A 27,787-nucleotide genomic window follows, 5' to 3' on the forward strand; every position below is an offset into this window, starting at 1 on the left:
TGGGGGACGGAAGGGGTGCAATGTTTTCACTGTGTTATAGACAAACACATAACAAAGCAAAGCAAAAGAGGACCCTGTGAGGACCAGTGATAACCTGTGTCACCCCCCAGTTCTGGCCACCTGCGGTCCACAGTAAGGAGAAATTGGAGTTTCCTAATTTCAGTTCAGTTCAGTCGCTCAGTCATGTCCAACTCTTTGTGACCCCATGGACTGCAGCACACCAGGCTTCCCTGGCATCCTAGGTGTCCATGACCACCTCCCAGAGCTTGCTCAAACTCATGTCCATCGAGTTGGTGATGCCATCCAATCATCTCATCCTCTGTTATCCCCTTCTCCTCCTGCCTTCAGTCTTTCCCAGCATCGGGGTCTTTTCCAGTGAGTCAGTTCTTTGTATCAGGTGGCCAAAGTATTGGAGTTTCCACTTCAGCATTAGTCCTTCCAATGAATATTCAGGACTGATTTCCTTTGGGATTGACTGGTTTGATCTTGCAGTCCAAGGGACTCTCAGAGTCTTCTCCAACACCACAGTTCAGAAACATCAATTCTTCGGTGCTCAGCTTTCTTTATAGTCTTAACTTCCACATCTATACATGACTACTGGGAAAACCATAGCTTTGACTGGACGGACCTTTGTTGGCAAAGTAATGTCTGTGCTTTTTAATATACTGTCTAGGTTGGTCATAGCTTTTCTTCCAAGGAGCAAACATGTTTATACTTAGAAAATAATAAATTTTCTAATTTATTAGCCTGTATTCTTTGTGCCCTGCTCCCTCTCAAAGGGAAGTTTATGAGATGATCTCAAAGGGGTCGTGTGAGCAAAATGCCTGATAAAGAAAATCCTGAACCTTGAGGATTTTACTGGGACTTGCACTTCTTGTGATAGAGGACGATGCTGTGAGATTCGCTGGCACAATGTGGTTGAGGTGCTTCCTCGTGAAGACAGGCTCCGAGTGTGCAGGAGACACGGTGGGAGATAAATCCCTGCGTGCTGGAACAACTGTCCTTCCAGGAGCTCCATGTCACATCCTGGCAGTCAACTCTTGTGCTTAATGGGACTCTAATTCCAGAGGCTGATGCTGTCCCATTCCTTTTTTATTACGAATATAATAAGCCAGGTGATTTTGAAAGTATTTTAAACTTTCAACGTTCCTGAGCCGGAGGCCGCCCACCCCTTCCCGGCAGCCATGCTCCCTGTGCCTCAGTGTGTCCATCTCTAGAGTGAGCATAACAGTGCTCCCTCCTCCCGGAACTCTGCAGATCTGGTTGAGTGAGTCAATATATGCCGAAGGCTGGGCTCCACGTTTGCTGTTCTCTGTACTCCCGATTAGCTGTGCAGAAGAGAAGCATTTTTTAATCAAATGTTTGTTATGTGCCTGCAAAGCCGAAACACTCTGCTGATTTCAGAGTGGCTGCGTCACCACGTGAGACCACGGCCAGGCTTTTCTCAGTCAGCACGTCCTCCACGCCACGCTGACCACACACAGGAAGTGAAGGTGTAATGAGAGCCACAGATGCAAACCACGTGTGTAATTTTACCCCCAAGTAGCCACGTTTTTACGAAATGAAAAGAAACAAGTGAAGTTTAACAAGATATTTTACTTAACATGATATACCCCACATATTCCTGCAACGTGCAATCTCCAGAAGCTATTTCTGAGATATTTTATCATCTTTTTTCTTAGTCTTCAAAATCTGTTGTGCACTGCACACGTCCAGACATCTCAAGCTGAGGAAGCCACATGCCAGGTGCCCCAGGACCGCATCACCATGGCTGCTGCAGCAGACAGTTGAGGCTGGGGCAGAGGAAACAGAGGTTTCTTCTCCACCAGCCTGCATGTGGTACTATGACAGGTGCAGGCCACTGGCTGTTCATTGGGCCTCCACGAGCCCACGCTGCAACCCTGATGTCCACAAGGCCGTCAGAGCCCAGGCTGGTAGGGAGGGACAGCCCGTGAGGAGGGGGCCTGGCCTGGGCCTGGCAGTGTGCATCCTTCTTGATGAGTAGGCACCCCCCCGTCCACCCTCCCAGTGCTGACCAGAGCTTCTCTTATAGAGCTTCCTCAGCCACACTTCTCTGTCTGCAAGTTGGGCGGTGGGGGACATGTTCACCACTTGGCATGGCCCTGACCATCTCCCAGCATCCCTGTCTCCCGTGTTGTCCACCGTCGCCTGTCTCAGGGACAGTCAGCCATGTGGCCCTTGTCCATGTCTGTAGGTGGATTACCAGCGGCCAAGTCTGGTTTACCTGTGAGACCTGCCTTTCCGCACCTGTTGTGATGGAAGCCGCCACATGCCCTGCACTGTTGTGTGTCCTCATGTCCTTCTGGACACCACTGCCAAGGAAGAGCCACACCGTCTGGATCGCTTGAGCAGAGGCAGATTGTGGGGCTTTGTTCTTTTCATTGTCACTTACGCGTGCGCTTTTTTAGGGCATTGAGTAATTCACTGAAAACATACAAATTAGCATTGTACTTGTGAGCCACAAAACTGGCTCTGGTCTGTGTGTGTTTAGAAAAGGCTGTGTTATGAATCTGAATAGGATACATGGTTGGGGGGGATTCCTTTTCAGCTCACTGGGGAAAAAAGCCAGTTCCCAGTTCCTGAGCCTTAAAGGAACTCACTGTGCTGTTCAGTTGGTTTGTGAGAGTGAGCGGGGCTGGGTGTCTGTCCAGGAGGGAGTCAGAGACGTGGGAGAAAGTGAGTGACTCACAGTGTGCGGAGAATTCGAGTGTGGAAACGGGGGATGAGCAAGAAGCATTACTCAGTCGCTACTATTTAAAACTGGGGCCCAGAAGACAATGAGCACATGGTGTTTGCAGAGAGAAAGTTCCAGATACTGGAGCTTCGTTAGTCTCTCCAGAGTCTGGAATTGCTGTGATTCATACTTTCTATCTGTCCCGTGCTTAGTTATTGTCCCTTATCAGCCGTTTGAAAGGAGCACCTTTCTTTTCCCAGCTTCAGTTCACCAACGGCTTCCAGATCATTCTTTTTGCCCCAGTGGGATTTGGAGATCAGGTCTAGAAGGAGAGTGCGTGCTCAGTAGCTCAGTCGTGTCTGACTCTTTGTGATCCCATCAACTGTAGCCACCAGGCTTCTCTGTCTATGGATTCTCCAGGCAAGAATACTGGAGTGGGGTGCCATTCTCTTCTCCAGGGCATCTTCCCAACCCAGGGATTGAACCCGGGTCTCCTGCATTGCAGGCAGATTCTTTACCGTCTGAGAGGAGAGCTTAGGTAGGTAGACCTGGCTTCTACAGGCTCCCCTGGCTTCATCCCTGGGAAGCTCCGCCCAGGTGCTGGGGGTGGTGGGGGCGGGGAGGAGGCATCCTGGGGCAGGTAGAGGGCTGGGCTGCTCCAGGGCGAATCTGTGTGCCTGGAGCCACCCAATGGGTAGAATAGGTGGCAGCGGTACATGTTAGCACTCTGACAATCCAAGGAAACAGGGTGCTGGGCTGTGCTTAGAGGTGCCAGCTTGGGTGCCCAGGTGCTTCCGCCCCAGCCCAGCACCAGCCAGTGAGGACTCATGGAGCACCTTGGTCCCAAGGAGTTCCTCACCCAGACTTTCTAAGGGTTTTCTTTTTCTCTCTCTCGAGCATACAATTCATCATCTTAGGTAAAAGGAGTCAATTGCATTGTTTCTGTTTCATCTTGGTTTTCTTGCCACATGTCTCTCTTGAATTAGATCCACGTCATCATATGTAAGGCCATAAGGGGTGGTTCTGACCAGAGACCCGGAGTGAGTCCCCCTCCAGCAAAATATCAGGCAGTGTCGGCCCTGAAGGGGTTACAGCGCCTGCTCCTCCGGCTGAGCCCCGTGTTGAGCTGTTATTGAATCTTGAAAGATTTCCACCCACCTCCCGCCCACTCTGCTGGCAAGTGAAAGACGTTTGAATTCGTTTCTCAAGGGAGAAAATGATTAAAGTGAAAGAAAATGACTGTTCCCTGTTCTGAAAAGGAGAGGGAAGAGGGGGCTGTGACCCTCCCATGCTGCTCTGTACATGGGGAGAGCGGGATGGGGTGTCAGGAGCATCCGCCCCGGAAACCAGGAGGAGGAGGCCAGTCCCAGCTGCCTCACGTGCCTGGTCGGCTCAGAATCCAGGGTCCTGAAACAGAGCAGGGGATACACAACTCAGAGACCCCCAATAACTGAAGTGCAGGAGGGAGAATATAGGAGAAGGAAGGGAAACTCAGTTGATGTCTCCACCCCTTGAGCCCTAGAACCGCCAATGGAAATGAATCCGATTGGGGTCCCATCTGAATGAGAAGTAATGGTACTTTTACACATGACTCAGGATTGTATGATACTGACAGTCCTCACACATCTCCATTTAAATCTTTTGTATTTTATGAGTATCATTTTATAATTCGTTAGTTCAGCTCACCTTTTGGTATCCCAAGCTAATGAAACAATTCAGGCTGTGTTCATGGAGCCCCAGCTGTGCTCAGGGCATCGGGTTAAGGGTTCAGGGAGTGGAGCTGAGATTTTTTAAATAATCCCTGTTCTCGGGCTCATGGTCTAAAAAGTAGAAAGATGAGACCAGCACGCATGAAAAGCTGCAGGTCAAGAGATCCTAGGATTTCACCAAATCCTAGTCTAAAATTGTCTCTGTGTGCATGCTAAGCCGCTTCAGTCATGTCCAACTCTTTGCAACCCCATAGACTGTAGCCCACCAGGCTCGTCTCTCCATGGAATTCTCCAGGCAAGAATACTGAAGTGGGTAGATATTCCCTTCTCCAGGGGATCCTCCCAACCCAGGGATTGAATTGGGTCTCCTGCATTGCAGACAGATTCTTTGCCATCATCTGAACCACCAGGAAAGCCCAAGTATGAATGTGCTTATATATATAGAAGACCTCGGTGTCATTGGGCAGCCTCATTAACTAACAAATGCTCAACCTGAATGGGTGGTTTCCTGTGTTGGCGATGACCTGCCTCAGTCAGTTTTTATGTGGTGACGTTCTTGTTGTGTACTTGGCAAGCTCAGTGGGCTCATGCGCAGGGCCAGCTCTTCAACAGGAAAGACAGAGAGGGTGCTTGGGGGCCTTGGTCCCACTGTCTTCCACATACTTCCCTTTTTATCTCCTGCTGCCCCACTAAAAAACTCTGAGCAAACCCTGAGCCGACCCCATAATCAAGCCTTTGAGCTCTGAAGCAGCCTGAGAACTTGGCAGTCCCGAGGTCTAGGCATTATTCCCAGATCGGCACCTCAGGATCATCTAGGGAGCTTTTAAAGCAAGATCCCTCTGCCTGCTCTCAGAGACTTTGAGTAGGAACTCTCAGGGGAAGGTCCGAGGAATCTGTGTGTTTGAAAAGCTCCCGGAGGTTTCCACTGTGCCCTCAGGTAGAGATGGGTTCCTGTGTGGTTCTCAGCCCTGGGTGGGCCCAGCTGTGGCAGTGGACTTGCAGTGCCTCCTAATCTCAGGGTATGGGGGCTGCTGGGCATAAATGTAGCTATACTTCACCATCACAGTGATAACTACACTTCCCTGTAGGTATTTTTATATTTACAGTTCAGGATAGATCTTGATTCATTCAAAGTCAGCAACAGCATTTTTGCTTGAAGACAAAATGTGTGATAAATATGAAGGATTGGTCATAATGAGGGCTTGACACTTCTTCCATTAGGACACCTGTGCCCCCTCGAGTGGGTGGTCCAGCCCTAGGCAGGGTCGCCTGAGCCTCCTTGGCCTGTCCTTCTCTTCCCACCCCTGCCAGACCTATGGGGACACAAGTGGATTGCATATCAGGGCTTCCCTGGTGGCTCAGTGGTAAAGAATCTGCCTGCAGTGCGGGAGACCCAGGTTTGATTCCTGAGTCAGGAAGATCCCCTGATGCAGGGAATGGCTACACATTCCAGTATTCTTTCTTGGGAAATCCCATGGACACAGGAGCCTGGCGGGTTACAATCTGTGGGGTTGCAAAGAGTCAAGACACAACTGAGTGACTAACACTTTTATTTTTCACCTTCAACTTGAATAGAAAATAAGTAAGAAAGATAGAAGGACTCAGGTCACTGATGTGAACATGAGAAGAAAATTCTAGGAAAACAAATTCAAGGTTTCAGTTTGCTAGAGATGGAGAAGGGCCCAGGAAAGGTGTTCTTTTCTAAAATATAGTGAGATGCCACATGTATTCAAGGTCAAAAAATTAAAGTGGGGAATGGTTTCTAATGGCATGACTAGAATCACTGAGTGTAGTGTGAGATCGGGGGTGGGGGGGCTCACCCTGGGCCCTCACCCCCCTGCCTGGGACAGGAGAGGCCTCCAGGACAGTTGTCATGACTCTGATTCCCGCTGTGACATTACTGAGTCCCTAGAGGGGGATGTTTACCAGTTGGATTCTCTACGTCCTGGTGCAGATTCTTCAGGATTCCTGTCTCTGGGTGAATCCTCACTCTGCGTGGGGCAGGGGGTGCCTGTGAGGGTGAATCCTCAACTCCACTTGGGGTCAGGGGCATGTGAGGGTGGGTGAGCCTCTTTGGCTTTGATCTGTGAGACCCCTGGGCATTTATTATCATGTCCAACTCTGTGGTTTGCAGCCTGTTGGTTTTTCTATCAAAACTGTTTCAGTGCTTCGTCAAAGGAAGGGATGGACCACTCAGGATGCACAGAGCAAGGTGCCCTTAGGGGAAGGGTGCTGTGTCCCTTTAGTGCTAGGAAGGGCAGCTCAGGGTCAGAGGCTGGCTGGACGCAGTAGCCATTCCTGGGACCCTAACAAGGGTTTCCAGGAGAGTGAGGCTCTGAGAGGTCTGCTGGCCACAGCTATTTTCGCATCCTGTCTGTGGTGGCTTCATTGCCAGCCACCCGAACGGGGCCAGCAAGGTGTTTTTCTGTAGCCATAGCAGAGCCGTAGACACCCAGGCGGTAGGGGGTCCCAGAGGAGCCATGAGGGACCCGAAGTGCCTTCCCAGCAGAAGGCTGATTATCAAGAGATCACGCTTGTTTGTTTGAAACAAATGAGCTGATTTCTCTCCTGGGTGTTTTTCTTGGTAAAACATTTTAACAGCTTTCAAAAAAAAAAAAAAAAAAAGAAATCAGAAGCCTATAACCAACACCACACAATCTAAATAAGATGCTACCCCCGTATTGTATCCCCTCCCCCAAGTAGTATTCCCTCCCCCATGTAATACCCCTCCCCCATGTACTATCCCCTCCCTCATGTAGTATCCTCCTCCCCCATGCCAGGAAATCAGCAACTAGATTTTCTTGTGGGGGGTGATGGAGATACATGGACGCATGTATAGAGCATATGACCCACTTAGATAAGACGTCATCGTTAGAGAGTAGCCAGGTTAGCTTGCAAGTGTCACCAAGTCTTGGTGGCTCCCTGGTTTTGTGTCTCCCACCCAGTCAGTGAAGCCACCCTGTTCTAGGCTCCTAACTGTTACCACCTTCATCGCTCAGGTCCTACAAGTTCTTTGAGTTTAATTCCACCTCCTTTGGAGACCTCTCCAGTCTGCTCTGAAATGGATAATCTCTCCCTTTCCTGAACTCCCGCAGCTTTCACTTCCCTGTGGCTCTAGCTTCGGCCGCTGTATTATACCCAGTACTTACTCCCTTCATTGTCACCTAGTTATTCGGTGTATGAGTCATTTTGTGTTAGCTTCTTGGGACCAGGAGTCGTGACTCATTCTGGTGGTCGCTTTCCTCAGCTCTTTGCTGGGTCCTGGGGATATAATCCACATAGTTTCAAGCTCCTTGAAGCTTCACACTCCACAGGGCCACCTCCACACTCACCGCAGTCTCCCAGCCCCCAACACAGAACCTGGCACAGAAATGGAACTCAGTAAATATTTGGTGAATGCTTGGTTGATTGTTGGCCCTCAGGAAATACTTTGGCTATGATGACAAATTTTGAGGGAGAAGGTCATCCTTGTTTTACAGTATCTTTGACAGACCATTATCACAGTGAACAGTCCATGCAAGATTCTTGAGAGTTCATTTGTGGGAGAATGAATGTGAAAGTCGTTCAGTCATGTTTGACTCTGCGATCCCATGGACTGTAGCCTGCCAAGCGCCTCCATCCATGGGATTTTCCACACAAGAATACTGGAGTGGGTTGCCATTTCCTTCTCCATGGGAGAGAGAGCAGGACAAAAATTTTTAATGTAACTTAGTAAGGACTTGGTATAGTATTGAAATATGTCATTTTCCAACAAAAATTCATGTGAATTTGAGAAATAACCTAGGTTGAACTAACCCTACAATATGCATAACCTCACATCACACACAGAAGTTAACGCAAAATGGACCAATAGCCTAAATCTAAGAGTTAAAACTGTCAAATGCTCAGAAGAAAATATAGGCATACGTCTTCATGACTTTGGATTTGACAGTGATTTCTTGAATGTGACACCAGAAACTCAAGCAACAAAAGAAAAAATAAACACATTGGACTTAATCAAAATTTAAAATGTTTATGGGACTTCCCTGGTGGTTCAGTGGGTAAGACTCCATGCTTCCACTGCAGGGGATGCAGGTACGATCCCTGGTGGGGGAACTAAAATCCCATATGCTGCAAGGTGTGGCCAATAAAAGAGGAAAAAAACAGGGAAACAATGGAAACAGTGACAGGTTTTATTTTCTTGGGTCCCAAATCACTGCAGACAGTGACTGCAGCCACAAAGTTAAAAGATGCTTGCTCTTTGGAAGAAAAGCTATGACAAACCTAGACAGCATGTTAAAAATCAGAGACATCATTTTGCCAACAAAGTTCCATGGAGTCAAAGCTATGGTTTTTCCGGTAGTCGTGTACAGATGTGAGAGTCGGACCATAAAGAAAGCTGAGTGCTGGAGAATTGATGCTTTTGAACTGTAGTATTGGAGAAGACTCTTGAGAACCCCTTGGACTGCAAAGAGATCAAACCAGTCAATCCTAAAGGAAATCAGTCCTAAATATTGATTGGAAGGACTGATGCTGAAGCTGAAGCCCCCATACTTTGTCCACCTGATGCGAAGAGCCGGCTCATTGGAAAAGACCCTGATGCTGAAAAAGATTGAGGGCAGGAGGAGAAGGGGACAACAGAGGACAACATGTTTGGATGGTATCACTGATTCAATGGACATGAGTTTGAACAAACTCCAGGAGATGGTGAAGAACAGGGAAGGACAGGGAAGCTGCAGTCTGTGGGGTCGCAAGGAGTCGAACATGACTAAGTGACTGAACAACCACCATCTGTGTTCAAGTTTAAATCAGAATCACGTTCAAGAGCTGGATGAGAGTGAAAACCTTGTCACACAGGCCTCACTGCTCAACTCCATTAAGGTTGTTGTTGTCTCTCAGTTGCTAAGGCATGTCCAGCTCTCTGTGACCCTATGGATTGCAGCATGTCAGGCTTTCTTGTCCTTCACTATCTCCTGGAGTTTGCTCACATTCATGTTCTTTGAGTTGGTGATGCCATCCAACCATCTCATCCTCTGCCACCCTCTTCTCCTCCTGCCTTCAGTCTTTCCCAGCATCAGGGTCTTCTCCAGCGAGTCAGCTTTTCACATCAGGTGGCCAAAGTATTGGAGCTTCAGCATCAATGCTTCCAATGAATAAATGTTTAATAAAGCTACTAAGTACTGAGATTAATTAAGCATGATGAATCAAAAGTTCCAACTCAATAACTCTTGTAAAATGGTTCTACACATTTCTCTTGGGAAAGGAGGCCTTCGCCTAGGTATACACCCAGGGGAGTTAAAAACACACATTTCCACAAATACTTGTACAGGAACATTGATAACAGCACTGTTCACAACAGCCAAACAGTGCAGCAACCCAATGTCCATCAAAGGATGAGTGGATGAACACATGTGGTCTCTCCACATGGTGGGATCTTATCTGGTCAAAAGCAGAATGAAGCACTGACCCATGTTACAGCCTTGAAAACTTGTTAAATGAAACAAGCCTAACAAAAGGCCACATAGTGTATGAAGTCCATTTGTGTGGAATGTCCAGAACAGGCAGGTTGGTGGAGACAGAAGGTGGGTTCAGGGGCAGAGGGAGGTGAGAATGAGGAGTGAGTCACTGCTCCTGGGTACAGGGTTTCTTTGAGGTGATGTGTGTGTGTGCTCAGTTGTGTCCGACTCTTTGCAACCCCATGGACTGTAGCCTGCCAGGCTCTTCTCTCCATGGAATTCTCCAGGCAAGAATACTGGAGTGGGTTGCCATTTATTTCTCCAGGGGATCTTCCCAACCCAGGGATCAAACCCATGTCTCTTAAGTCTTCTGCATTGGCAGACGGATTCTTTACCAGTGATGGATGTGTTCTAAAGGTGATCATGGTGATGGGTGCACAACTCCACGAATAAACTAAAAACCAGATTTGTACACTTTAAATAGGTCAATTGTATGGTATGTGCATTAAAGGTCAATAAAATGGCTCCATTAAAAATAGAAAGAGGGGGGATTTCCCTGTGGCCCAGGGGTTAAGAATCTGCTTGGCAATGCAAGGACATGGGTTCAATCCCTGGTGCAGGAAGATTCCACATGCCGTGAGGCGACTAAGCCCGTGTGCCGCAACTAAGACCCAATGCAACCAAATACGTGAATAAATAAATACTTTAAAAAAAAAATAGAAAGAGGGAAAATACAAAACTCAGAAGAAATCTTAAAGATGGAAGAAATCTTAAAGATGATTTCTCGCAAATTCACGAGTGCAGAATGTCAAGGTCTGTGGTTCTCTGGACAGTTTTCTTTCCCTTTTGTGTCAGATCCCAGATTCTCAGCTGCTGCAAAATTGCAGAGATCAGCAGCGCCTTTGAGATCTGTTATTTTGTGGAAACAGGAGTCCCCTAATCCCTCCAGAAATGCACCAAAGGTGTCATGTTTCCTCGTAGCTGTTGTTTTCTCTCACGGAGCCTGCATGGTCCTACTGAGGACACCCTCAGCCTGTTGTGGGTGCATGGTACACATGTCACCTAGTTAATTACAAAGAGCCCTCTTAACAACTGGGGATCCTGGGCCCACGCCCCCAGCCTGCTCCCCATCCTCCTCCCCACCCCCAGCAGCCTGCAGGACAGAAGAGCCTGGCGGGCTGCAGCCCATGGTGTCATGAAGAGTTGGACACGACTGAGTGACTGAGCATGCACTCATTGTTCATCTTCGTCTGCTATGGTCCTTTGTATACATGCATTATAAACTGTATTGATATCCACGACCCTGGGGACCCTTGCCAGTGTGTGGAGACTTGGGGGCTTGGCTCCCAGGCACCTTTTCAGGGGGCTGCACATGTTCTCCTAAGAAGGTTCAGCCCTTGTTTCTAGAAAGTGACTGTAGTTCTGTTCAGCCAGCCCTACCTCTCCCCTCCTGTAAGTCAGGAGTCTGGGGCCTTGCAGGGTCTGGGAGCTGGGGCGCAGCTCAGCCCAACAGCAGTGCCCTCAGGGCTTCTGTCCCCAGGGCCCATTCTTGCCACCATAGCCAGCCTCATGCCGGTGACCCGGACACCCCCCGCCCCATGTTCAGAACCCGTGCCCCCTCCCCAGCAGCTGGTGATGCCTTGTACCAGCGGGTGTCCTCAAGCCTGCACAGCCTCCTGTTCCCCGCCGTGTGCTCCTGTCAGGGCCTTTTGGCACCTGGCGGCCTAGTCACAATGCTGGCAGATCTGCACCCTTGAGTTCAGGTCCTGTCCTGGTGCCCAGAGCCAAGGACTCCCGAGCATTCCCCCGGCAGCACTTCACAGGCCAGTCCTCAACCTCTCGCCAAGTCTGTCCTCCTTGTGCCACCCCCACCTTCTGGTTTTATCTTGCCACCACTCTCTCACCGCCCCCTCCTGCCCCACCCCTCACTGGCACATCCTCACCCACCTCCTCCACCTGTCGGCCGAGTGTTGTAGCCGCTGCCCAGAAGGACTGCCCTGTCCCCAGGCAACAGGGCACAGTGGCCAGAATGAAGGAGCCCTCCCACCCCACCAGACTGGAACTCAGGCCCTCAGATACTCGAATCCATGATCAAATGTTGTCTCAGGATTCCTTGTTAGGCTCCTCTATTATGTCCTACACTAAAGTTTCCCCAAATACATAATGTATCTAATTCTGTGGGAACGCAGCAAACACCCTTTTACAGACATTTACTTTGATCTCTTCCCCAAAAGTGGGCCTTCTTCTTCCTCTTTGCCTCTCAGCACGTAAAGCAGACAGGACTCAGAGTGACTAAGAGACCAAGAATAATACCTCCAGGTGTTGTATAATCAAGTTGACACCACGGAGAACTTTGGGGAGACAACTTGACAAAGCCTGTCTGGAAGTAAAGACCAAAGTCGTGATTCTTTGAGTGTCTTACCCCTAACGAAAATACATAATTATTTTATCTCTGTTCCCACACAAATAAGTTTCTCCCATGAGTCTCTTTGGCATGCTTCAAGTGCACAAGAATTAGGATTTTAGAGAGAGAATCTCAGATATAAGAGTGGGAGTATTGTGAACGAGAAAAATCAAAAGCTAAGAAATTAATTTTATGGGAAAGAATACTTTAAGGAAAATTATATGTTCCCATCACAATGGGGTAGATTTACTTAACTGTACTGTGGGTCATGGATCTTATTACTAAAACTTTATACTTATCAGTTTTGTGAGACTGTAATTTTGAAACAAAAGGTAGAGAGTCCTTAGACAATCTTACTGGACATTTTTTCGGTTTGCCTGCATCAGGTCTTAGTTGTGGTTTGCAGGCTTAGTTGCTCTGCAGTATGTTAGAGCTGAGTTCGCGAACCAAGGGTTGAACCCATGTCCCCTGCTTTGGAAGGAGGATTCTTAACCACTGGACCACCAGGGAAGTCCCTTACTGTATCTTTAAAAAAAAAAAAAAAAAAAAAAACCTTTAAACCAAGTGCAGCCTGGCCACTGTGGTTAGCAAAGGCCCCTTTGGCTCAGTCACTCTGCACTTTGGAACCACAGGGAGTTCTGATTCTGCCCCAGACTTTGTGAGTCATGCTTCAGGGAAAAAGAGGCTAAAGCTACATGGGTAATTCTGTGCTCAGCTACACAGGAAGGAAGTGAAAGCCTCTGGAAGTCATATATGAAATTAACAAGGTTGTAGGATACAGGATCAAATATAGAAATTAACTATTTCTTAGTACTAACCATTAAAAATTCCAAAAATGATTTTTTAAAAGAATACACCTTCAAAATAACACCAAAAATTTACTTAGGCAAAAAATCTAACAAACAATGTGGAAAATGTGCTACACTGAAAATTTGGAAACATTATTGAGAGAAAATAAGACATAAATAAACATATATACCATGTCCATGGATAGAAAGTTCATTACTATTAAGATGGCATTCTCCCCAAAGTAGCCTGGAAACACAGTGCAATTCCAGCCAAGATACCAGCAGCTTTTCTCTAGAAACTGACAGGCCCATTCTCAGATGTATGTGGGAACTCAGAAGACCAAGAATGTTTTACTCTCATAAAGAAAATAAAACAGTAATAAGAAGACATACAACTCAGTTTTTAATGGGAAAAATATTTGAATAGATACTTCAAAAATAAGACATGCAAGTGGCCAACCATCACGTGAAAAGATGTCCACCATCATTGGCCATTAGGGAGATGCAAACTAAAGCCACAGCCAGATGCCAGCATGCACCCATTAGAATAATTAAAATTTTAAACTGACAAAAACCAAGGTTTTAGGGAACTTGAGATTTGGAGGAACTCAAACCCCTAAAACATTGCTCTTGACAGTGTAAATGGAAGGGCCACTTTGGAAAACAATTTAGCAGTTTTTTTAACATTAATCATGCACCTGCCATGTACCCCAGCAATTCCACTCCAGGGTATTAACCCAGAAGAGATGATAATAGAAGTCCATACAAAGCCTGGTACTCAGATATTCCTGCAGTGTTACTCGTAACTGTCAAAACCCAGAAATAACCCAGTGTCCATCCACTGGTGAGTAAATAAACAAAATGTGATCTTATTCATACAATGTAATAAAACTGAGCAGTTTTTTTTTTTTTTAGCTACTAATAACAAAGCAGGTGAATCCCAGAAAACTCAGGCTAAGCGAAGACCCAAAAGACTATGTGATTTCACTCACATGAAGTTTCTAGAAAAGGCAAAACTATAGAGACATCTATTTCTGCTTTATTGACTATGCCAAAGCCTTTGACTGCGTGGATCACAATAAACTGTGGAAAATTCTGAAAGAGATGGAAATACCAGACCACCTGACCTGCCTCTTGAGAAACCTATATGCAGGTCAGGAAGCAACAGTTAGAACTGGACACGGAACAACAGACTGGTTCCAAATAGGAAAAGGAGTACATCAAGGCTGTATATTGTCACCCTGTTTGTTTAACTTATATGCAGAGTACATCATGAGAAACGCTGGGCTGGAAGAAGCACAAGCTGGAATCAAGATTGCCGGGAGAAATATCAGCAACCTCAGATATGCAGATGACACCACCCTTATGGCAGAAAGTGAAGAGGAACTAAGAAGCCTCTTGATGAAAGTGAAAGAGGAGAGTGAAAAAATTGGCTTAAAGCTCAACATTCAGAAATCTAAGATCATGGCATCTGGTCCCATCACTTCATGGGAAATAGATGGGGAAACAGTGCAAACAGTGGCAGACTTTATTTTTTGGGCTCCAAAATCACTGCAGATGGTGATTGCAGCCATGAAATTAAAAGACGCTTACTCATTGGAAGGAAAGTAATGACGAACCTAGAAAGCATATTAAAAAGTAGAGACATCACTTTGCCAACAAAGGTCCGTCTAGTCAAGGCTATGGTTTTTCCAGTGGTCATGTATGGATGTGAGAGTTGGACTGTGAAGAAAGCTGAGCGCCAAAGAATTGATGCTTTTGAACTGTGGTGTTGGAGAAGACTCTTGAGAGTCCCTTAGACTGCAAGGAGATCCAACCAGTCCATCCTAAAGGAGATCAGTCCTGGATGTTTATTGGAAGGACTGATGCTGAAGCTGAAACTCCAATACTTTGGCCACCTCATGCAAAGAGTTGACTCATTGGAAAAGACCCTGATGATGGGAGGGATTGGGGGCAGGAGGAGAAGGGGACGACAGAGGATGAGATGGCTGGATGGCATCACCAACTCGATGGACATGAGTTTGAATAAACTCCGGGAGTTGGTGATGGACAGGGAGGCCTGGCGTGCTGCGATTCATGGGGTTGCAAAGAGTCGGACACGACTGAGTGACTGAACTGAACTGAACTGATAGAGACTGAAGTAGATTGTCAGTTGTCTGAGACTGGGGCAGGGATGGGGGAGATGGCGTGGAGGTGGTAGAGAGGCTCTGAGATTTGGCTGTGTTGGTGGGTGTGTGACTGGATAACTACATGGGTGAATTTTAGGGCATATAAAGTAAACCTCCAAAGGCTGCTAGAAATTATTCTAAGAATAAAGCAGGCTGTCCAAGGTAGGGGGTCAGGGGAAGGCGAGTGTGGTATTTATTGTAAACGTGGGTTTGCTCTCAGTGGTCTCCAGCCATGAGGAGCTGCAACATATGGGGAAACAGGAAGCTGGCCCAGCCCGCTGAGCTGCTTCCAGATGCAGGCAGACACCTCCTCGTCATGGGGCTCGGAGAAGTGCAAAGGATCCGTGATCCTTCCCATTTTGTCATCTGTAGAACAGGAGCTGCATCACCTGCACGGCGGGACACTTGAGACTCAAAATGAGCCCTCGGCCAGGAGACCCTGAGAACCTTGCCTGGGACACACGAGGCCCCAGGAAGGGCCAGGTGACCCCACCTTACGTTTGGTTCCTTGCTGTGGTTTTATGCCCACGGAGGCCGTGTTTCATGCTGGGAGACACACAAGCTTGGGGACCCCCAATTACTGTTAATACTTTGTTTTTTTTCTGGGTCTTCATTGCAACACGTGGGCTTTCTGTAGTTGTAGAACATGGGCTTAGTTGCCCCGCAGTGTGTGAGATTTAACTCCCCGACAAGGGCTTGAACCTGCATCCCCTGCATTGGAAGGCAGATTCTTAACCACTGAACCATCAGGGAAGTCCGCTTTAGCTGAACACTGTTTCTAAATAGAATTTGAGGTATCCTGTATTCATTTAGATCTGAGGATGGACAGAAATTATAAATAACCAGGCATGACGGATCCCACACGTACTTTCAACTTGACATCCACCAGGTATCTGAAAAGAGAAATGACAGGAGCCTATTAGATCACCCTGCTTTCTGAGGGGTAAAACTGAGTAGGTGCATTTTAGATGAATCAGACTCAAACTTGAGCTTCAGAAAATTCCATTTAAATGGCTACTCACCTGAAACAAACTGCCTGTTTCCAAGGCCCACTTGATGGTGTGATGATCACTGTCCACTCCGTTACCAGGGACGGTTCCTTTAATCATTTATTTTGCTTCAACATGGGCTTCCCTTGTGGCTCAGCTGGTAAAAAATCTGCCTGTAATGCAGGAGACCTGGGTTCGACCCCTGGGTTGGGAGGATCCCCTGGAGAAAGGAAAGGCTACCCACTCCAGTATTCCGGGCTGGAGAATTCACAAAGAGTCACAAAGAGTCGGACACAACTGAGCAACTTTCACTTTCACTTTTGCTTCAATGAGTTCCATAAAGGATTTGGTGCCACTCACAAGGTTATAACACAAATTAATTTAAAAAACGAAGTATGGCAGAAGGGAACTAGGAGCAGGAAAGCAAGTGATGTGAAGCAGATTGAAGTAGGTGCCCAGAGCATAAGGCAAGGTCTACACACAAGCTCGGACCCGTGCCCAGACAGGGTTTTTGAGCTTCTGTGCCATCAACTGAGTAATGTAAGTGAAGAAGAGTCACAGGATCCCAGAGGATTAAAAATTAATAATAAAATTGAAAGAGCAATTGCCCGAGAAATGCAAAAAACTATTCCTGACACTAAAATTAAAGAGGGATCTTTTCCATAAGTCATCATAGGAATAACATTTTTCACTCCACCCGTTGAAGGTTTCTACCAGCCTCAGGACAGGGCACAGAGTGTGGGAGCAGCCCCACTTGAGACCTGGGTGCCCTCCAGACCCCTGGACCACATTCAGCTCACCAGACAAGAAGTATTTTTGACTTGATTTTTATTTCCAAAATGAAAAATGTATTTTAAGAGTTAGTGTAACCAAAAAGTTGTTTTATTGTATTATATTAGGAGAAAAATCATGCAAGGATTTTTTTTTCATTTCTTGTTGGCATACATCTATTTCTATTTTAAAGCAGTAATGAAGAATTTAAAAGCAAAAAAAAAGTTATTCACCTGAGAATTCCAAGCTAGCTTTGAGTATACGTTATATCTACAGAGAGGTGTAAACAACAGAACCAGAAGGCAAGTGTTGTGCTAGGAAATGGAAAAGTTGGATATTTAATATTTTTAGTTTAAATTTTGATTTCAACATCAAGATGATGCTGTAACAATTTAAAGCCTTACTTTAGGTTTAATTTGGTATCATTATCATTTTTATTTTCTATAACACAACTCAGACTTCTTTGAATAAGAGTAACGTAAATCTCCATGTATTTCAGTTGCTAAATATGTGAAGATCACAAGGTGATTCTCATATTCTGTAATACAGAAAAAATAGGAAGTATGACTTAGTAATTTTCTCTTTATGCTCTCAGTTTCTCTCAACTCCCAGATGTCAAAAACAAGTGACACTTCACTGTGAATCACCCTTTCTTTTTAGATACACACACACAACACTGAAATTATTTTTATTTAGTATTGTTCATTTTAGTTGCTAAGGGAGGCATACTAAAGTTATTCCTCATATTTACTTCCCAGTTGTCTTAGCAAATGTAGCAGGATTCTAGCCAGGCTCTGGACAAATGTTTGCTTGCAGCTCAAGAAGCTGCAGTGGTTCTTGATGTCACAAAATTGTTTCTTTACTGGTTTGTATATTTTTATTTGCACTTTTGGTATTGTGGCTATACCCCTGAAGGAGGGCATGACAACCCACTCCAGTATTCTTGCCTGGAGAATCCCGTGGACAGAGGAGCCTGGTGGGACACAGGCTGACACAACTGAATCAACTTAGCATGCACGCACATTGTGGCTATGATTTCTAAACCTTTATCTTTTAGAAATAATGTTGAAATAAAACAATGGTGTAAGAGAGCTGCTATAAAATAATAAAGGTGGGAGAGAAGGCCTGAGATACAGATAAAGAGAGTGGCCACACAATGAGTGTGGAATCGGCCCATGGGTAGTGAGTGCTCAGAGGCAGTCTTTCTGCTTCTGTGTGATGTTTTCCCTGATGAAAAGGTAAATAAGTCACAGCCACAGCCACCCTGGAATTTTCCACTAAGTTCTGAGAACTCCTTAAAGAGTAAATGTGGAGACTCCTGGGCACCTGGCCTTGGTCTTGCCTAAGGTCTTATTCCCCAAGGAGGAAGATGAAGCAGATTGAAGTTGCCCCTGTCTTCTTGGCGTCATCCACGGCGTCTGCTGTAAGATCACAGCAACCAGGTTCCTACCTCTCTGCTATTGTCAGCATCACCCCAAGAACCGTGCATTTTGTTCCTTGGGCCGAGCACCCCTCTATGACTCTGTCTCCAAGGCTTCTGCTCAGACTATTAAAGAAAAACTTCACTTACATCACTAAGCTGATGGCACAGAAGCTCAGAAACCCTGTCTGGGCACAGGTCCGAGCTTGTGTGTAGACCTTGCCTAATATCTGGGCACCTACTTCAGTGTGCTTCACATCACTCGCTTTCCTGCTCCTAGTTCCCTTCTGCCATACTTTGTTTTTTTAATTAATCCTGTTTTTAATGCTGATCCTTGTTAAAGACAGGAAGGGACTTTGTTCCAGGACCACTGCACCAGAGGTTGCAGTGGGGGAAAGGGGGCACTCAAATTCCAGCATCACCAAGATAGTGGCATCACTGCCTGCCAGGACTGGCAGATGATAGCACAAGAGAGCATTTCTCTTTAAATGTGTGTGTGTGTGTGTGTGTGTGTGTGTGTGTGTGTTTGTCCTTGTTTGGCTCTTACAAAAAAGCTTTTAAGGAAGCCCACAGACAGACCCCTTCTCTGGAGAGATGGGAGCATCCCTGGAAGGTTCCACAAGGAAGCATCAGTTCAAGGGGCAGGATAAAAGCCGAGGGTCCAGCTCCTCTCCTTTGCATGGACGCTATCCACTCCTGTCCCCTGTGGACAGTATGGACTTGTTGATGCCAACAGGCAGGCATACATGATAGACACAGAGACTCATGGCATAAGCTTAAACATTGTTCCTGATATTAAGAGTCAGAATGAGACATACTGGAATCTGGTGATGCTTGCACACAGGGCCCCCACTTCCCTTCCTGGGTTCTGGACCTAATTTGTACCTGTAATTCTGTGTTTCCCTTTTCAAAGTGGGCCTAAAACTTGTAAAAGTGTCAGGCCCCTCAGAACTGGGATCCACCCTTGTATGGAACTGTGAATCTCTGAAAAATGTGCCAACTCAGTTGTTTTTTTTTTTTTTTTTTTTTTTCCTGCAAAGAACCTGTGCTGATTCTTAGGGAGCGTGGCCTCGGCTGCTTCCTGGAGGGTTTGCCCCAGACCCTCCCCTGCAGATCGAAGGTGGAAGTCAGTGCTTCCTGGCATGGGAAGGGATATAAATATTCTAACAAAGAGTTTCTTGAAAATTTACATAAGTTCTTTATATTTAGCTTCTAATGTATAGTCATTTGCTGCCATAGCGCTGCTCATTTAAAATGGGTAATTTTGAAAATACAGGTTCACAAAGTCACCTTTACCCAGGCGGCCAGCTTCCCGCTTCAGAGGCTGCTGGTGCCATAATGGATGGGCTTGAATGAAAATTCCCAGTTCATGCTTACCTCAGAGTTTCTTAAAAGACCAGAAGACAATAAATCACTATCCCCAAAGATTGTAATTTTAAAAGTTTCTTTCTCATGTACCTAATGCTTCTGGGCAGAACATAACTCACCTGGTCAGTCATCTCTGTTCATGATCGTGGCTTCATTCTCACCTAGAAAATTAAAAGTGAAAGTGTTGGTCACTCAGTCGTGTCTGACTCTTTGCAACCCCATAGACTGTAGCTCGCCAGGCTCCTCTGCCCATGAAATTCTCCAGGCAAGAATACTGGAGTGGGTTGCCATTTCCTTCTCTAGGGGAACCTCCCAACCCAGGGATCAAATCCAGAGCTCCTGCATTACAGGCAGATTCTTTACCATTTGAGCCACCAGGGAAGCAGCTGAAACAAACCTTGCCATTATAACAAGCATGTTTTTTCATGGCTGAAGTGGCCATTCTGCTAGTCAAGTCACTGAGTCTTAAGAACTGTAGACTCTTAGTGGTATGGATAGTTGATGAATGTCATTAATTTTGGACTTGTCACTTCCACTTTGGGAACTCTCTGAGACTGAGAGTGTTTGACGTAGATTGAGGAATGAGGCCTTCCACCCTGTGCGAAGCCAACCTACCCTGCAGATGGTTTTGGCATTTTCTTTTTCCTTTTAACTTTTGGAAGATGGGTAGCACATGTTTTCTTACCCATAACTTTTTCAAATTTCAGGAATTCTTCGATCATGTGAAGAAGCTCTGGGATGATGAAGGCGTGAAGGCATGCTTCGAGCGGTCCAACGAGTATCAGCTCATCGACTGCGCCCAATAGTGAGTCTGCCCGCGAGGCCCGGCCCGGGGTGGGCGCCCCCACTGCACTGCCCCTCGGAGTCCAACTTTCCCACCCCGTGCAGCAAGTGGCATCACCTGGATATGTGATGACCCAGACTATCAGGTCATTCTGGCTGCTGCTCAGGGGGTGGAAGGGAGGCAACAGAGATCCGTGGGGGCTTCAGGGCAGGTGGTGGGCTTAGAGGTGAGCCTTGGTCCATGGGGACAGAGCCAGGCAGCAGATCAGATGAGAGAGGTGGAGAAAAGAGGGGGTCAGGATGACCACAGGTGCATCATGATGCTATTATTCAGGCGGAGACCTGGGAGATGTCGCTAGTGGAGGACAGGATGCCATCCGGCTCCAGTTTGGAGAAGCCAGGCTGAGATACCAGAGCAGAGACAGAGATGGAGCAAGCGGCTGGATGTAGGAGCTGGTGTTAGACCTAGAAGAAGCAACCCAGGTGTGGACAGTGCCCGCCCACTGATGACTGTAGAGCCTGGACAAGATGAGCAAGTATAGACAGAGAAGAGGTGCTAAGCAATGATGTTCAGTCTGCAGAGGATGGAGGAGTGGGAAGAGAGGGGATCCTCCCAGGAGGCAGGCAGTCCTCGAGGCCAAGACAGAGAGACAGATGGTGCTGATGGGACCTTACTTCACTTCATCCCCCTTGTGCCAGGGAGCCAGCCACACCCCCTCAGCCACTGGCAGGTGGCAAGCTGCCCCAATTCAGGGAGCCTCTGGGGCTGTCCAGCAGGTCCAGGTTAGCCAGAGGTGCCCACACACCTGCCCCAGGCGCCCTGAATGACCACCAACAGCATTAATGATCTTCCCTTATGTACGCGAAAGTCTATTTACTGATAAGGATCTATAGTTAACTAGTTGTGCATGCTCAGTCGCCTCTGACTCTTTGCTAATTAACTAGAGCAGTACTTAAAACTTCTCTTTTCCTGCCATGCTTAACAGTTCCTTCAAGACTTGCCTTGAATCCATATCACCTTGTAAATAGACCACAGGCTCTGGTTCACATTTGTGACTGCTTTCCTGTGCTCACTTATTCCACAGCTGGATTGCGAAGTCCAGAGAGCTGGGGGGTTTAGATGTAGGTGTGGGTGTGGTGTGGGGGACAGTTCTGGTGGAGCTGAACACAACCTGAGAGGGTCCTGGGGGCCACCCCTCCCAGAGGGGCCCTCATCTCCCCTCTGAGACCCTCTCATACTCTTTTCTAAGGCCATGTCACCATCACTTAAAAACCACAGTGGAATTATATGTTAAATCACAATGTTGTAGAGATGGGAATGTCATATTAAGAAAATGCCAGCAGCTGGAATTCCCAGCACAGCTCAAAATAACATTAAAACCTATATAAGTTAAAAAAAAAAAAAACCTATATAAGTTTGCATCTGAGGTTCGTGGGGGTATGTCTGATTGCCATTTCCAGCATGTCTTGAGCGAAGTCTCCTGGGCCTTCAGCGCCCTTCAGTATCCCTTTAGGAATTTCTCTTTCTTATGAAAAGAGCCCATCACCATAGTGATAGAATTAATGATTTACTTTAAAATAGAATATGCAAGGCACATATGACAAAAAGAAGCAGCCTGAGCTTTGCTGGCAGGCAGTCAGGATCCAGATGTTCTGTTGGGCAGGGTGCTTCATGGGAATAAAGTCACGGACTGTGTTCTTGTGCAGTTGTTGTAAGACTGACTAAGCAGAGACCCAAACACCCCAGAGCATGCCTGGCACCTGGGGGCCCTTGCTGAGCTCCTGCTACCATGTCTCCATGTGGGACAGAGGTTCAGGGGGTCCCCTGAGGGGCCTGAGATCAGCACTCCCACCTGGGAGGACCCCAGCCACGATCTGCTATTTCCTTCAGTTCTCTCCTTTCAAATTAGGGAGAGCGAGACTGAGACCCAAGGTGAAGACTGCAGGCTTGTCAGACATCAACACCGCGACTCCTGCTCTGGACTCTGCCCCCCACCACCCCCCGAACATCACTATCTGGGTTAATCCCAACATCCCCAGCTTGGTTTCCTTAATCCATTTTAATATGCATGGGACTCAAGTGGGATCAGCAACCGTTGTCTCTTAATCACAATCTTGTTTTCCCTCTGCACTCGGATTTTGCAGCTGGGGCCAAGGGGTTTCAAGAACAAGTAACATTTCATAACACTTGTTAGACGCACGCGTGGTACCCAGTGTGTTTATGTTGCCAAATGACATGTTGAAGGAAAGTAGCTGCTTCTACCTCCCATCACCGTGGTTTATGGAATAAAGGACATTCCAGCGTCCAGCTGGGAATGTCCTGGGACCGGGATACTCAAGCCTGCCTGCCCAACCCCCAGGTTTCCAGCTGCTTGGAGAATGTGTCTTGTTCCTCCTTGGAGGTTCAATTCCTGGGAGGGTGTCTTTGCGTGAAGTCAGGGCTGTTTGAAATCAGGAGCCCAGGGCCCAGCATGGGGTTGGTGGGGAGCTGAGCTTCACCCTGGCAGAGTCCAGGGTTCTGATGCATCTTCTTTTCCCTTCTCTTCTGAATTCTCGAGAAAAGATCTTCTGACATCTTGGCATGACTCCAAGTCACTATGTTATCTGTTCAGCAGTCTTGTATTTTGAACCCAGATGCTAACTAAGAAGAGATTCATTTTAAGTCATTTCTTCCATGGCAGAAACCATGGGAATATTTTAAGGGAGGAGATGCTTCCTGGGGACCTGAGCTTCCAGTGAAGAATCCAAGAATGGTCTCACCACAGTTCCTCAGAAACTTAAAACATGGAGGAACCCAGCGGTTTCTCTCCCAGGTACACCCAGGAGATTTAAAAACATACGTCCACACAAAAACTGTGCACAAATGTTCACAGCAGCAGCATCCACAGTAGCCAAAAGCATAGACAACCCACATGTGCATGAAAGGATGAAGGGATAAACGGACTGGTCCAGCCACACACAGGGATCTTATTTGGCCATAAAATTGAATGAAGCTCTGACGCATGTTATAGCATGAGTGAACTTGAAGACATGAGGCTCAGTGAAAGAACCCTGGCACAAGGGCTACATGCCCTATGACTCCATTTGTATGAAATGGCAAAAACAGGCAAACTTATAGACACAGAAAGCAGATTAGTGGTTGCTGGCAGCTGGGGAGGGGAAATTGAGAGTGATTCAAAATGGGTGGGCACTGCACCATCTGACAGAGGACCCGGCTGGAGCAGCCTGGGAATAAGCATATTATGAGCTTTAAGGGTTGGCCTCTCAGTAAAAATGAGTGTCTTTGGAGTATCAAGCAAGCTGAGCAAATTAGCAGAGATTCTGTTTCATAAGAGGTCCCCGGTGCCCACTGTGAAAATTAAAAACAATCTCTACTGCATTATCCCTGAAAATGCACTTCCTCTAAGTGCTAATAATAAGTGATTAGGTAGCCATGGAAACAGCTATTTTGGGAGAAAGGAAATCAAAGAAAATTGGATTTCAGAATAAGTTTATAAAGTCAGACTTCGCTTAATCTAACTTGAAACTCTGCAGTGTACATAGGGTCTCATGCTTTGCACTGTTGTGTTTACATACCTTTCAGACATGTCCATGTACATAATTGGTTTTAGAATACTCTGGAAGAAAGATGCCCCCCAAAGAAAAGAATAGTGGGAAAGGTGAAGTGATTCACAGCTGTGTTAGTGTTAGTTGCTCAGTCATGTCTGACTCTCTGCAACCCCGTGGACTGTACTGTCAAGCTCCTCTGTCCATGGGATTCTCCAGGCAAGAATACTGGAGTGGGTTGCCATTTCCTTCTCCAGGGGATCTTCCCCACCCAGGAATCAAACCCTGGTCTCCCATATTACAGGCAGATTCCTTACCATCTGAGCCACCTTCTAGAAACGTCTCATGTGAAGAAAGAGTGCTACTTTAGGGAGAGAAAATCTTAGCTAAGCTGTTGACGAGGGTTAACATCCTAGCCCCTCTCAGTCAAATTCAACCAGGCACAGCGTCACTGGGGCTCAGTGTGTGCTGTGTGCAGAGCATGTTCTGGGATCCACATCGGGGAAAGGAACAAGGCTGTTCTCTACCTCCACGTGGTTCAAAATATTATAGGTCCCCAGACCTGTGCCAGGAGGTCTGCTGTGTATGCTGTGCGGAGTGGAGTGCAGCACGGAGGGGCTCCTGGAGAAGGTTCTGGAGGAGCAGTGTGAGGCGGGGGCAGGATCTCAGCAGGAGGAGATGTACGGGGTGGAAGCCCACACCGCAGGGACAGTGTCCGCAGAGAGGACTCATCCAAACTGAGAAGTGACCACCCCTCCTCATCCACACTGACAAGTGACCACCCCTTCCCATCCACACTGACAAGTGACACAGTGGCATTCATCCTTCAAGCTCAGTCTGACTTGCCTATGTGTGGAGAGAAAGAAGAGGGTGGGGACCGTGTCTACACATGCCTTTCTGCCCAGGTGTTGGAGCAAGAGTGATATAGCCAGAGCTGTGTTTTAGGAAAATGCACGTGCCAACACCACCATGGCCAACTATCACAGGGGGCCCAAAGGGGTGGTGAGCCTCTGGATTAAAACTATCTCAGTTACTCTCAGAATCCATCTTCAGCTGAGCTCCTTAGGGCAGGTTGGGCCTTTTTATGCTGTCCTTGCTGTACCAAAGGACTCTTCCTAAAAGAAAAAAACCGCAGCACCAGCTGCAGCCACCTCCAAGCCTACACTTCTGAAGGGTATGATACATGGTGACAGTTTTGATATGTGCCAGTGGGTGTGGGTCTCAGCACTTCACCATCATCTGCCTGCATCATGTAAAATGAGTTTTGCCTGTCAAAGTTAAATGTGAGTGAAGTTCCTTGAATATTTATAAAATATCAAATAGAATCCTGTCAGCAAAAGGTGGGTCTTTTATTACTAAACCTCAGAAAGATTTCTGGATGGTCGTTATTAGCAATTCACCTACTAGCTGACCTTCAGCCACGGGATAGATGAGGTGGTCCGTGGACTGGAAGGTATTTTCATCCACTGCATGCAGTAAAAGGATGTCTCAGGCTGCAGCCAGATTGTCCCCAAAGAATGAGGTGCAGGTCAGTGACACCACTTTCCGTGTTTTGTACTTTTAATTATTAACGGTCCACTTTCCCCTGAGAAGGTGGAAGTTGCAGGAGCAGGTGGAGAAAGTCTGCTGACCTCGGGAAAGCACCCTGGTTTTCAGTCTTTAACTGGACACCTCCAGCCTCCAGCTTGTCCGTGCGTAAGAAAGTGTGCATACACGCACTTCTTTGAATTTACTAATGCTTCAGTGCTTTAACAACTGGCGAGAACTAGGTACAGACGGCGAGTGCCCTAGTCGGCGAGGCCGCAGTCCTCGTTGGAGGATCCGGCCCGCAGGACTTATGGTCTCAGTGGGCCATGTCCGGAAGCCCCGCCCCCTTCGCCGTGCGTCCCACGGGCCCCGCCCCTGGCGCCTTGCGTCCCTTGAGCCGCGCCGTGCGTCTCACGGCCCCACCCGCTAAGCCACGGGCACCGCCCTGGCGCCGAGGGATGACGTCACCGCCTGCGCCCAGGGCGGCAGAAACAGGAAGTGAGACCAAAACAAAGGAGCGGTGGCGGGGAACGGTCTCTGTTTTTCTGCTTCCTCCGGCCTCCTCCTCGACCGTGGCCGCCGACCCTCGGAAGCCGTCCGAACATGTCCAACATGGAGAAACACCTGTTCAACTTAAAGTTCGCGGCCAAGGAACTGGGCAGGAGTGCCAAAAAATGCGACAAGGAGGAAAAGGCCGAAAAGGCCAAGATTAAAAAGGCCATTCAGAAGGGCAATATGGAAGTTGCGAGGATTCACGCCGAGAACGCGATTCGCCAGAAGAACCAGGCGGTGAATTTCTTGAGGATGAGCGCGCGGGTGGACGCAGTGGCCGCCAGGGTCCAGACGGCCGTGACGATGGGCAAGGTGACCAAGTCGATGGCCGGAGTGGTTAAGTCGATGGACGCGACATTGAAGACCATGAATCTCGAGAAGATCTCCGCCCTGATGGACAAGTTCGAGCACCAGTTCGAGACGCTGGACGTTCAGACGCAGCAGATGGAGGATACGATGAGCAGCACGACGACGCTGACCACTCCCCAAGGCCAGGTGGACATGCTGCTGCAGGAAATGGCAGACGAGGCCGGCCTCGACCTCAACATGGAGCTGCCGCAGGGCCAGACCGGCTCCGTGGGCACGAGCGTGGCCTCGGCCGAGCAGGACGAACTGTCCCAGAGGTTGGCCCGCCTGCGGGACCAGGTGTGACCGCGGGACCGCTCAGAGGCGAGCCGGCGGCAAGCGACCTTCCGAAGACGGATACTCTACACTAGAACCTCGGAACCGGCCAGAATGCTGAACTGCTCTTACTCAAGATGCTTCTCCCTTCGGGTTTACAGTGCTCTCCAGACACACGAAGAATTCCCAGGCCTTCTCTTAACTCTTAACTGGATTTGAAAGTTCTGTATGGCTTGTGATCAAGTGTATCTAGTTAATTTGACTTATATGAATCTTTCTCAAAAATTTGGTCAAAACTCTAGTTCCCGTGTATTCAGTTTTCTGCCCGAATTATCAAAGTTGACAGTTTTCTTTTTACTTTTGTGTAGTTGATAATATCTGGAGTTGAGGAGTGGTGATTACTTAGGTCGATTGCCGGGCTATCTACTCTTCATTCGGCGACTTATTTCATGGGCAGCGCCATTCTGTGTATCCTTTGTTTGTTGCCGTCAAATGCAGTCTACAGCTGACTATTAATCTGTTCTCATAACTTACACTGAAATTACTTTAGTACCTTCTCGTGTAATACTCTTTTACTTTTTATGGCCTATAAATTTCTTGTGGTAGTTGCCTTTCTATAACTGGAAGAAAATGCTACCTAACTTCCACATAACATAAGAGAAAATCATTTGTTTATGGTTTTAAGATTTACAAGGCTTAATGTGTGATGGGTATTTCCAAGTTAATTTCTCTCACACATTTTTGGTTATTTTCCTATTTCATTAGACTGTGATTAGATTTATTTTAAAGTATACCAGTTAGCGTGACAGTCACATTTCTCTAATGTTGCCAAAGAACTGTTGATGGGTTTGAGAAGCCCTCGGACTGTGTGTGAGAGCGAGTTTTGTTTAGATTTTAATCAAAACTAGAAATAAAATTTTAGGTTCTAGTTACTCGCATTTATTATCTTGTCTTAAAGCGACAACTCTTTAAAATCTTGGGAGTACTGATACAAGCTGGGATATTTGGTTT

General features: G+C 47.2%; 2 protein-coding genes across 2 annotated transcripts in view; both read left to right on the forward strand.

Annotated features, from left to right (window-relative positions):
• GNAL (G protein subunit alpha L) overlaps positions 1-27,787 on the forward strand; it is a 46,813-nt gene that overhangs the window by 8,711 nt on the left and 10,315 nt on the right. The window contains exon 5 of the mRNA XM_061131105.1: positions 20,455-20,552. Within this exon, the coding sequence (XP_060987088.1) occupies positions 20,455-20,552 (98 nt within the window). The remainder of the gene's footprint in view (positions 1-20,454; positions 20,553-27,787) is intronic.
• Positions 26,107-27,704, forward strand: CHMP1B (charged multivesicular body protein 1B). The gene has a single exon (XM_061131108.1). It carries the CDS (start codon positions 26,207-26,209, stop codon positions 26,804-26,806), a length of 600 nt encoding a protein of 199 aa, XP_060987091.1. The 5' UTR covers positions 26,107-26,206; the 3' UTR covers positions 26,807-27,704.

This window comes from Dama dama, chromosome 27 (assembly GCF_033118175.1).
Source record: "Dama dama isolate Ldn47 chromosome 27, ASM3311817v1, whole genome shotgun sequence".
NCBI classification, from domain to species: domain Eukaryota; kingdom Metazoa; phylum Chordata; class Mammalia; order Artiodactyla; family Cervidae; genus Dama; species Dama dama.